This window comes from Brachypodium distachyon, chromosome 2, assembly GCF_000005505.3.
Source record: "Brachypodium distachyon strain Bd21 chromosome 2, Brachypodium_distachyon_v3.0, whole genome shotgun sequence".
NCBI lineage: Eukaryota > Viridiplantae > Streptophyta > Magnoliopsida > Poales > Poaceae > Brachypodium > Brachypodium distachyon.
The window spans coordinates 18207457-18219499 of NC_016132.3; the positions used below are offsets into that span (position 1 = coordinate 18207457).

General features: G+C 48.4%; 1 protein-coding gene across 1 annotated transcript; it reads left to right on the forward strand.

Moving 5' to 3' along the window:
* The first annotated feature begins 4381 nt into the window (after nt 1-4381).
* Nucleotides 4382-7006, forward strand: LOC100841725 (probable indole-3-acetic acid-amido synthetase GH3.4). Its single transcript, XM_003566023.3, has 3 exons — nt 4382-4879; nt 4965-5872; nt 5959-7006. Exons 1-3 carry the CDS (start codon nt 4536-4538, stop codon nt 6594-6596), a joined length of 1890 nt encoding a protein of 629 aa, XP_003566071.1. The 5' UTR covers nt 4382-4535; the 3' UTR covers nt 6597-7006.
* Nucleotides 7007-12043: the final 5037 nt, after the last annotated feature.

Genomic DNA, 12043 nt, shown 5'->3' on the forward strand with positions numbered 1-12043 from the left:
TAACAAGACACGGCCGCGCGATATGGAGGCCATTTAGGGAAAAAAGGCAGGATTTGCTAAAAAGCTGGGTAATCATTATTATCCCAAGCCACAAAAAGTAAAATCAAGATGTTAATTTGTTTGCCGCTAGTTAGTGTCGTTTGACTAGGCTAGAAGCTACCTCTCTGGGTATTCGGGATATCAAGCTCGCATGTCGGGATCGAGTTTTTGTTTTCTTTCGAAAATAATGGAGGATAACCTATTGAGATCGTGATTAGTTTGCTACAGTACATTCGTGACACGCTTCTTCTCTGCACAAGGCTACCACTCTAACTGAACTTGCATTTTTCTTCCCTGCACAAGGCTACCACTCTAACTGAACTTGCAGATCTTCCTTCACAAAATTCTGTGACTCCTTTCCATTCAAATGTTGCTCAGCTAACTCGGAAGCAGCGGCACTGGCCCATTTATACAAGTTGCTCGCGTTTTTGACACACGGATGGAACATCTACAGAACAGAATCCCCAGAAAAACAAAAACGCAGAACAGATAATGCATGGCCACTTCACCCGACTAGAATTGGCATTGGAAACACCAGTGACCGCTCCGTAAAGGACCATGTCGGATCCTTTGGATTGTGGGACGGCACGGACATGGACCGTGCACGTATCTTTCCTCCAAAAGCGTCCTCGCACTCACTGAATGTATGTCCGAAACGATGTATAGACCGACGGGCCGGGGAGCAGATAAAATGCGATTCCGGTCAGCACTACTACTTGGCTTTTACAGTACCCCACTTGCCTCACCACGTAGGAGACACGGATTGAACTGATTCGATCGCGGTCATCACGCGCGGTATATATATATACACCTTTCGCAAGTCAGAACCGCCATCTTCGCTTTTTAGCTAATCGGCTTTGCTGCGCTTTAACGAACAACGACGTTCCTCTCCTCCTCCTTGATGCTGCTTGATTTTGACTTGACTGGATTGGCAAGCATTTGTATTGTTTAATTCCGATCGCTCCCACGACCGAACAGGATCCTCTGCGATTTGGCACTACAAGAATTGAATTCCCCGTGAAAAATATCTTTAAAACTACCGAATGCCAGATGTGAAACGGACCTGTCTGGAAGCGACAAAAGACTGAATCTGCAAGCACTGGCTGCTGATGCCATTACGAGTCTCTGTTTACGGAGCCATGCACATGGTGGAGACACTTGGAATTAGACGCGACGTACGTACTAGGATCAGGGAGACAAACAAGCTTAAGTTAAGTTGGATTTACTAGTGGCCACGACGGCCCTAATGCGAGGTTAAGGGCGAGGTTACGGGGGACAACCAAGCCGCGGAAAAGCATTGACTAATGAATAACCTGCATCAAAAGAAGATTGTATTGCTTCTCTGCCTCGCTTACCCTCTCGCAATTCCGTGGAGCTGGCTATCCGGTAGTACGACGTACGAACGGCACGTCTGCAGCCTTTTTGTTCTTTCCTTTTTCTTTCTCCCTTTATCTTCACCTGAGAATCTTGCAATGCCAGCTGAGTAGCACTTAGAAAAACCAAAAATAGAATTGCACTTGGATTAATTAATCAGTGAAGAAACTCTCGCCGATGACACGCCCATTATTAATTGCGCTGCGAGAAGTTAGGCAAGGTTGGTGGCATGTTCATCCATCCGGTCCGACTTGGCAAAACCACAGAGACGCTACGACACTCCAGAGATCGGAAATGGAGATATACACGCAGCTCAGCATGTTTCGCTGCTGCTTTAATTTCCTAGGTTTGGGCACGCACGACAGGAGGATGCAACTCTCACAAATGTCTTCCTTTCTATTTCGGAAAGAGAGATGGATGGATGATACACTACACATACTCCTGTTCTTATCTGCTTTCCTTCTCCGTTTGGGGAAGGAGCAGGACGGTGTTTCGCGTTTGCATTCTTCTCTGCTTGTGCAAAGCAGGACGACGAAGGAGCGGCACGTGGGCTTGCTGCACACGGGAGACTCGGACAGTAATTCAGCTCGCAACCAAATGCCCTTCTCCTCTTTCCTGCTTCTATATGCAGTAAAAATGACAACACATGTTGCCCAGGGGACTCCATCATGCGCTCTGCTGTTTAGTCACACGATATGTATGATCTATTTATTTCTCATACCTTCGATCGCAATGCGTGATACAGAGATGGGTTTACTGTTCATTGGACACAGTTACACCATTAGAGTCGTATCCACGGCAGGCATGTTTGTTCTTGCCTCCTGTTTGTGTGCATATGGAACCCTGAGCAGTATGCCTGAGCAAAACTGCTGCCTGTGTGGAACCTAGAGTTTTGTGTCTTTTCTTTATACAGGCAAGATGAAAAATAGTTGTTTGGTTAAAAGTTGTGCCTGAGCAAGCTGCCTTGTTGCAGTACTATAGCAATCCACACGTGCTTGAGCTCAGGCCTCCAATTTCATAGGCCTGAGCCAGAGAGATTTTCAAGCACCAAGCAAACAAGTCAAATGCTAACTTCCGGCTGTATCCAGGCCAGGCTAGTTCCCACCGATCAAACAGCCCCTGTATGCACGCACGGCTGGGGTTGGATGTCACGTAGTAACGTGTCAGTAGCATCAATGCTTTTGCTTGCGCGGATCGCTCTCTATTTCGAGAAAACTAAAATAAGCCAGGCGATCTACGTACCGTGGTAGCGCATTACAGAAATCCTCTCAAAAGACTACAATGGTTCCGTGAGCACGAAGTACAGTTGGGCACATGTACTGTAGTGTGCTGCGTGAGTAATTGCATTATATTTGCAGACAGGACAAAGAAGAGCACATCCCATGATATATATGCTTTTCTTTGACGTGCAACGCAGGACGTGTAGCCAGGGGAAAGTATACATGCTTGTTTTCTTGACACGCGGGAGCTGATACTGTCGGCCAGGCACGTACGCGCCATCGCGGACGCAAAGGCCGTCCTGAGTAGTCCTGTTCCCCCGCCGTGTCTGCCGGCCGGTGCGTCCGTGCAGCTGTACGTACGTACGTACTCCGGCCGTATATACATTGGCTGTTGCGCGCAATTAAACATTTATTATCTCCGGCTCATGTCGCCTTGCGTGTTTACCGCTGGTGGCAAGAACACGCGGGGGCACCCCTTTCTGGGGATTGATTTCAGTTCACCAAACAAAGGTTGCTGGTTGGGGCACAAATCCGTAAGCTAGGCGCCGGATACAGTATCTGATAATGAAAGCTGTACCGTCGGAGATAAATGTTTAATTACACATGTGCCTACACATGCATTACGAGTACATTGGTAGAGTATTTCCCTTTTGTGAGCAAATTGTGTATGTATAACTTTGTGACATATCATGTGGATCTGTGAAATGAATTTAGTTTATCTCTCTTTCCATCTCCATTGACATCAATTTATAAAGATTTTCGAATGTGATTTCAAAGGATATTTATGCCAGATCATAGAGTCTATCAATTTTTAAACATGCTTTGAGAATCTCAAACATGTTTCGAAATAATATGTCCAAAACTTGACAACACTTTTCCCAAATGTTCTAGAAAGATTATAATATCACCTGAAGGAATAAGTTTCATCACTTTCACACAAAATTCGGAATCATATTTGTCCTGGTACGCTTTTCTCAAAAGTAAGAGACTTTATCTAGAATAATGGACTTATCCGGTGCTCAAGGCCCGAAACTTAAAGTGTTAGTGGAGAGGCGTTGAACGAAATACAAAATTGATCCTTTGCCAAGGCCAGGGGGAGCACGGGGGGAGCTCTATATTCTGTAGCACCCGCATATACATCATCATAAATAAATAAAAACTAATTTCGTTCTTCTTTCCTTGGGGTCATCTCACCTCCAACACTTGCGGCACACAAACCGGACGAGCCAGCGGCAGCAATGATTGAAGCTTAAGCTGCTCGATCGCATTTTACAAGTTACAACTCCATATATTCTTTTCACAGAGATTTGTTGAATCAATCACGCGCGCGTCTCCATGCCCAAAAACAATTACTGTATTAAGGTTCTTATTAAAAACACCACACAAAAAAAATGTCTTTTGCAAAAAATAAAATAGGAGAGATTAATCAAAGAGGATCATGCAAATCGTATGCCCCAAGGTCCTGAGCAACATGGAACCAACCGTTTGCCACTTGCAGCCTCCACATCATTTATGTGACTCATCATATGAACCACGCCTCGTCCGCATATATGAAACCCACGCAGGAAGAAACGAGGCGAAAAGAGAAATAAAACCAAATACGAACCCCCTACCAACCTGTCTATACGATTTCCTCTTCGTACGTACGGGGCGGGCAGCAGTACACCGTCGGAGCGCGAAAAGACGACACTGCCCTCGGCTAGCCCAGGCTATAAATACCCCCCTTCCCCGAACTTGCTTCCACCACAAATCTCACAGACGCCTTCGCTTATCTCATCAGTAGCTGATCGATAAGAGCCAGGCCGCAGAAGAGCACGCACACTAGCAGTAGACAGTAGTAGAGCTTCCTTTCATCAGTAGGCAGCGCCGCAAAACCCCACTGCACAGAGATCAGTAGTAGCCATGCCGGAAGCGCCGCCAACGGCGCCGATGCCAGAGGCGGCATCGGCGTCCTGGGACTGGGAGGACGCGCACCGCAAGACGCTGGACCTGATCGAGCACCTGACGACGTACCCGGCGGAGACGCAGCAGCTCGTGCTGAAGGAGATCCTGCAGCAGAACGCGCCGGCCGAGTACCTGCGCCGCATCGTGGGCGTGTCCGGCGCCTCGCCCGGCGCCGCCGAGGACTTCCGCCGCCTGGCCCCGCTCGTCACCTACGAGGACATCCTCCCCTTCGTCACCCGCATCGCCAACGGCGACTCCTCCCCCATCCTCTCCGGCAGGCCCATCCGCGAGTTCCTCACCAGGTATCACATCGATCTTTCATCTTCATTCCTACTTAGTTATATGTGAAAATTTTGTGACGTTTGTGCGGTTTCTTGGGTTGTATAGCTCGGGGACGTCGGGAGGGGAGAGGAAGCTGATGCCGAGCATCGCGGAGGAGATGGAGCGGCGGAGCCTGCTGTACAGCCTGCTGATGCCGGTGATGAGCCAGGCGGTGCCGGGGCTGGACAAGGGCAAGGCCATGTACCTCTACTTCGTCAAGGCGGAGTCGCGCACCCCGGGCGGCCTGCCCGCGCGCCCCGTGCTCACCAGCTACTACAAGAGCCGCCATTTCCGGGAGCGCGCCCACGACCCTTTTACGGTGCACACGAGCCCCGACGAGGCCATCCTGTGCGTGGACGCGCACCAGAGCATGTACGCGCAGCTGCTCTGCGGCCTCGTGCACCGCGCCGACGTGCTCCGCGTGGGCGCCGTCTTCGCGTCCGGGTTCCTACGCGCCATCGACTTCCTCCGCCAGCACTGGCCGCGGCTGTGCCATGACATCCGGACCGGCGCCGTGGACGCCGGGGTCATCACGGACCGTGCCGTGCGCGGCGCGGTGGAGCGCGTGCTCCGGGCGCCGGACCCGGCGTTGGCCGACGCCGTGGAGGACGCCTGCGCGGGCGCGTCGTGGCAGGGGATCATACGGAAGGTGTGGCCCAACACCAAGTACATCGATGTCATCGTCACGGGCGCCATGGCGCAGTACATCCCCACCCTGGAGCACTACGGCGGGGGTTTGCCGTTGGCGTGCACCATGTACGCCTCTTCCGAGTGTTATTTTGGGTTGAACCTGAACCCGATCTGCGACCCCGCCGAGGTCGCCTACACGCTCATCCCCACAATGTGCTTCTTTGAGTTCCTCCCCGTCCAATCCAACGCAGAGACCGGCGAAGAGCCTGACCACCGCGACCTGGTCGGCCTAGCCGACGTCAAGCTCGGCCACGAGTACGAGCTCGTCGTCACCACTTACTCCGGTACGTAACACGGTGCACTCTACTTTGATGCTGCCGTGATCGATCAATGTCGATCAGATAGACTGATCGTGTACTGTTTTATTCAGGGCTGTATCGTTATCGTGTGGGCGACGTGCTGCGGGTGGCGGGGTTCAAGAACGCGGCGCCGAGTTTCAACTTCGTGCGGCGCAAGAACGTGGCGCTGAGCATCGACGCTGACAAGACGGACGAGGCGGAGCTGCACGCGGCCGTGAGCGCCGCCGTGCAGCACCTGGAGCCGTTCGGGGCGTCTTTAGTGGAGTACACGAGCTACGCGGACACGGCGGGGACATCCCCTGGCCACTACGTGCTCTTCTGGGAGCTCCGGCTCCGCGCCTCCGGGACGCCGACGCCGATGCCGGTCCCGGCATCGGTGTTCGAGGACTGCTGCCTGGCCATGGAGGAGTCGCTCAACAGCGTCTACAGGCAGTGCCGCGTCGCCGACCGCTCTGTCGGCCCTCTCGAGATCCGCGTCGTGGCGGCGGGGACCTTCGACAAGCTCATGGACTACGCGCTCAGCCGTGGCGCTTCCATTAACCAGTACAAGGCGCCGCGCTGCGTGCGCCCGGGGCCCGTCGTGGAGCTTCTGGACGGCAGGGTTGAAGAGAGGTACTTCAGCCCCAAATGCCCCAAGTGGAACCCCGGGAACAAGCAGTGGGCCGCCGCCACCAACAACAACGCCAAGACGATGAGCAACACCAGTTAATTAATCCGTCAATGGAGTTGCATACTTGCATGGCTTCCGGATGATGATGATCGAGCTAAGTTAAGTCACGTCTGATCAAGCGGCTAGTTAATTAAGAGAGTGATCGACAGAGAGAAGTATAGTACTACTCTGTGCATTGGGAGACTTGATAAGGAGCTGAGCCGCGTTTATTAATGTCTGTGTTTAGCTAATCATGGTTAGGGTGCCGTATCTATGGGCTTTTGTTTCTTCTTCCCCCCCTTCTTCTGCATGTGTGATAAAGTAGTGGAGTAGTGGCAGCTGAGAAGTGACCTTCTTGTCTCTTGTTTCTTTGTCATTTTTGGGAGGTCTCCGTGCTACCAATTTTATGTTGCTGCCAATGCTTCCCATTACTTTCGAGGAATTATTGAAGCTCGAGAATCGTACTTGCATATCACCAACATATCGTAGCTGCAGGGACCACAAGAAATCCTCTTAATTTACTGATGTGATCGATCATTTCGATTTGAGCTGAATTTCAGCCCGCGTGGAGCAATCGATCCGATGCATGTATATCATTGCCTGCCTACTTGCACTTAGTTTATTCTACATTTACTTTCGATCAATCCAGATCTCCACCCGGGCCACTTGCATATCGTCGAGTACTAGTCTGTCTCTCCTTCTGTCACCGATATTTCTCCCTTTCCAAATAGACGGAGTACAATGCCATGCAAATCCATTCTGTTCAGGTGTGCTCTGCGGTGTGTAGTTAACCTTGTTTAGTGGGCTCTTGTGCAGAAATAAACATCCGTCCGGCACAATTAGTAGCACTAGTTTGTTAAAGTAGTTCTACTAATTTGAGTAGCGCAGAAATGTACTATTGCTCATCTTTCCACGATATATTCAACTAGCAGGATGACCCATCGCTAGATTTCTATTATATGCAAAGATGTACTCTCTTTGTTTTTTTATTATAAGGCGTACGTATATTTTTTTTTTCCTGTTTTCTGAATTGTAATGCGCGCATTGCTTGTCCGGTACATGCAAACACACCGTCCATCGCAGTTGCCATGCGGAGCGTGCTCACGACGTTTGTCAGTTTAGTTGCGTCAATATTCGCGCAAGATGTTACACGCCTTGTATAAGAAAATGGAGGGAGCAATGTATTTGGAATAGTTCATTTTTCTTTGGAACATTATGTTTGTTATATTTTTTATCTAACCAACTGTATAGTTTATTTTTTATACACACACACACACAAATCATCTCATGATAAGACTGAATGTTTTGAATGGTTAGAATTCATCACACTATATTATAGATTAGATAATCATTACATGTTTTAGCAGTTATGTGGAATTCTTTTATTTTGTTCCAGAAACATGGTACAGACGCAGACGCTTCACATTAGAGGTATATTATACCTTGTGTAGTCACTACATGTTTTACCAAGAGATTAGGCCGCGTACCGGTGTCCAATACGGTCAGCTCGGCTACGGTTGACACGTATTCTGCCTCTATTCCTCGACATTTTTTATATTTTCAGAAAATATTTTATTTTCCTATAGGACTTGATAGATTAAATTTTCCGCTTCATTCTTCACCGCGTTGCCGCGTCAGTCTCCGCCTGTTTGATTCTCACCGTCATCCGGCAGCTCCTGCCTCCCGGCCTCCCTTCCTTGTGAGTTGATGCCTTTCATTTATCGCCGCCACCGCTCGCCTGTTGCATTCTAATTTTTTTAGGCATCAATAATAGCACCGACTTTCGTATTTTAAAAAAATAATCACCAACGGGACTTATCGGTTCTTCTCATCCGTCACCTAGCGTTGCACATGACTGATCTATTATCCTCAGCACTCACCTACTGCTTCCGCCTCTGCGGTTCCGTCGCCGCCGCTTGCCGACCATCTGCCGACGTTGTCGCTGCCTCATGGCTTCCCCTAGCTGTCTCTTGTCAGCCTCTGCTGCCTCGTTGTCTACTCCATTCTTCCACTCGTCGACTGCCGAGGTCGCATGGCATCTCCCGGCTCCGCGCCCATATATGCACGGTCCGGAGCAGCTTATCGGCCTGCCCAAGGAGGGCTAGCTCCGAGTAGCATCGTGCCATCTGACGTTTCTTGTTTTTGTTGATATAAATCTTGTGAACGATAAGACTAACTTTCTAAATGCTTGGATGGGCTTAAATTCACTATACATTAGTATAGATTAGGCAATCATTACAAAGTTTAGCTTATTAATATCGTGTGCAATACAAAAGTGTTGAGCTTCTACGGGCAACGTATGTGATTTTTGTTGCATTTATTTTATATATCCGAAAAGTTTAGTTTTAGACATTTATCATATACGTTTAGATTTTTTTCTTAATTATTTTTGTACGGATGATGCAGTAAGCATCAATTTTATCTGGCCAATTTGTATCTATTAGGGCATCATCCATTGGCCTCTATGACTTTTTCGATTATTTCGTGATGTTGTTTCTGGTGCTGTTGTTGCTTTTGGCGGCCGGTAGCGAGAGATGTTTGGGTGTCCGTTGACTTTTCCGATTATTTCATGATGTTGTTTCTGATGATGTTGTTGCTTTTGGCGGCCGGTAGCGAGAGATGTTTGGGTGTCCGTTTACGGTCGTGGTTGTAGATTCAAATTGTTTTTTGGGAACATAAAAAATCTTGTATGTAGCATTTTTTTTTTCTAAATATTGATCTCACCCAACATAAAAAATGCTGAATGCAACATTTGTGATCCCTCCATCTCATATTAAGTGATTCAAATTTGTTTAAATATAGATGTACCTATATCCAAAAAGCGTCTACATACATGTTATATTTCATCAATTAATATAGGACGGAAGACTAGTATCGAAGAAAATCCCTTCACGCCAACCCAAAATCTGTTGTAACATAATGCCTCCGCGTATGTAAAAAAAACATGTTGATAGCATTTAGAAAAACCGTTTGCAATATCGGAAGAAGAGAAACAGACGGATCTCAGCGGCATCGAGGGCAGAAACGGCTCCCGCGCGACGGCGGCTCCAACAGAGTTAGGCTGGGTCGTTGCAGCTGTGGCATTCGAGGAATACCGGCGGCGAGGTGACGACGGCCGCAGCCGCGGGTTCGAAACGGCTGCGGTGCGGCAGCATGGCGTACCGGCGGAGGCCCGGCTGCAGCAGCGATGCGGCGCGGCCGTGCGACTACAGCAGCGAGGCGGCGTCTCGGCGTCGTGAGACTCGCGGCGCGGCCGGCACTACGAACGCCAACATGCTGCAATTCCACCCGAAGCAAGCCAGTCAAAGCAACGCAGCCAAAGCTTGAATCACGCCCTGGCCGATTGATCCAGCGAAGCCTTCCGTTCCGGAAGAGAATCCATATCTACGCCCTTTCTCATACCTTATGAAACACGGAGTAGTATTTTTTTGTTTTTGACGGGAACTTATCAATTAGTATTACTTATCGGTGTCCGTGTCTGAGTCTGTCTTGGCTTCCATACCGAATTGGTCTCTTGAGTTTTTAATCGAGATTTTTTATGGGTTGTTTCCATACTTCTTTTTCATATTATCGAAATTTCTGTAATATGTCTGATTAATATGGGCTGTACGATAACTTCTGCAAAATTTAGACCGTAGAATTTCTGCTACTTTAATTAGATTTTAGATACAAATGGTTTTGAGTTTATGACTCCCAACAAACCAGTGCTACCTACATTGATCCCTTGTTTAACACCTCTAGGAGCTTAATCGTGTGAGACCGTATTAATACACGTTGTCTATATCTGTTTTGCTATTGAGAAGCCTCATGTCTTTTGGCTAGAGATCTGTCGACGAGTTTGACCATCGGATCTCAATCCAACGATAGCATGTGGGAGATGAGAGAGTGGGATGATCCTCAGATCTTAATCCAACGGCTCTGATATGTCAACTGAGATTAAAGATCTTTTGCTTAAAATCAGCTCGATTGAGAAATAGCCACACCGGTGACGATTTTTAAGCAAAATGATTAAATCTAAGTTCATGAATTGGAATCGTTGGACTAGTATCTAGATGCCATTTGTCTTCTTCTTTTTCTATCGTTCATTTCAATCTTAAAGCATTAAACATATCCAACGGTGTGGAATCAACTTATCTATAACTAAAAAATCAGGCGATTTAAATAGAGAAAGACTGTACTAGTTACTACATTTGCCCGAAAGTTTGATACATATGCAAAACCTTCAAATTTCTTCCAATTGATGCCAAAGGCTCCAAGGCTAACAAATATTAGCTCACAATAGGAAATAAATTGACAAAACCGGTGAAGATTGGATCTGGAGTTTTTACTACTCCAGATCTCTACTGCATCTTAGTATTTGTTTCTAGATCCAGCCAGCAGGCAGTGACAACTCGACATGCAACACCAAAGAAATTACTATCTTCAAGAGGGAGGTTGGAGTACATCTTTTGTTTGTTAATTAATTAACACTACTTCTTACCCTGTTTTTGGAACAAAGAAAACTTCAACCAATGTAAATATAGTGGTTTAGTGTGTTTGTGTGGAAGAAGTAACCCACGCCGAAATACCAAAATATTACATTTGATCATTTGATGTGATTTGATCATTTGATTCGTAGTACGTCCTCGTCCCCGTTCTGAAGCAAAGCTTCTCCTTGCCTTTCTCGCTGTTTCCCCCGTGTCCTCTCTTTTCCGCTCTCTTTTCCGGGAACCCCCGAACCGTCACCCCTCACCCGCTGTGTCCTCAGTACTTTGCGGTGCCACGGCGCACTGGCGAAAGTGCATAGCGCCAAGCGCCCAAGTGCATGCATGGGAGCATCCGACTTCCGAGCATCTGCGTGTGAAAAACAAGACTTAAAAGCGGCGATGCACGCACGCAAAGGCAAAGCACGGCCAAAGCGTCGATCGATCGCCGGTGAATGCAGGGAAAAAGAGGCAGATTCCTGACAAGCTGACGATCGATCGATCGATCGGGGAGAAACAATGCACTGGTTGGTCAGTCAGTCGCTAGCTCCACTCACTCACTCAAGTCAGGTCGTTGCAGGGGAAATGAAATTATGCTCTAGCTAGCTAGCCACCAAAAGATGGACAAGTTTTTCAGCAGCCTAGTACGCACCTACGACTCTACGAGCAACAGGCCAGAGGCGCCTATTGGCCTAGCCGTAGCTTTGGGTCAGGGGTCCGTACTGACCGTGACGAGAGAGGAGCAGGGGAGATCGAGGCTTTATCCACAATCCACGTACCCATCCAGTAGGAGTAGAACAGAGGTCGAGGCTATGGGCTGGCTATGGCTACGCGGCCGGGGCCGGGCCGCCCAGATCGACGCGGCGAACCTCCCGGATCTGATTTTATCTTGATTTCGCCACGGGAAAAAGTTTTTGCATTATCTTCCTGTTCCTGGTTTCCACATTCACGCCTTTTCTTTACTTCTACGTACCGCAGTTCGTTTCTCTTTTCGATCGCTTTGAACCTTCGTACGTACGTGCGCGCTAACATACTACAGTGTGA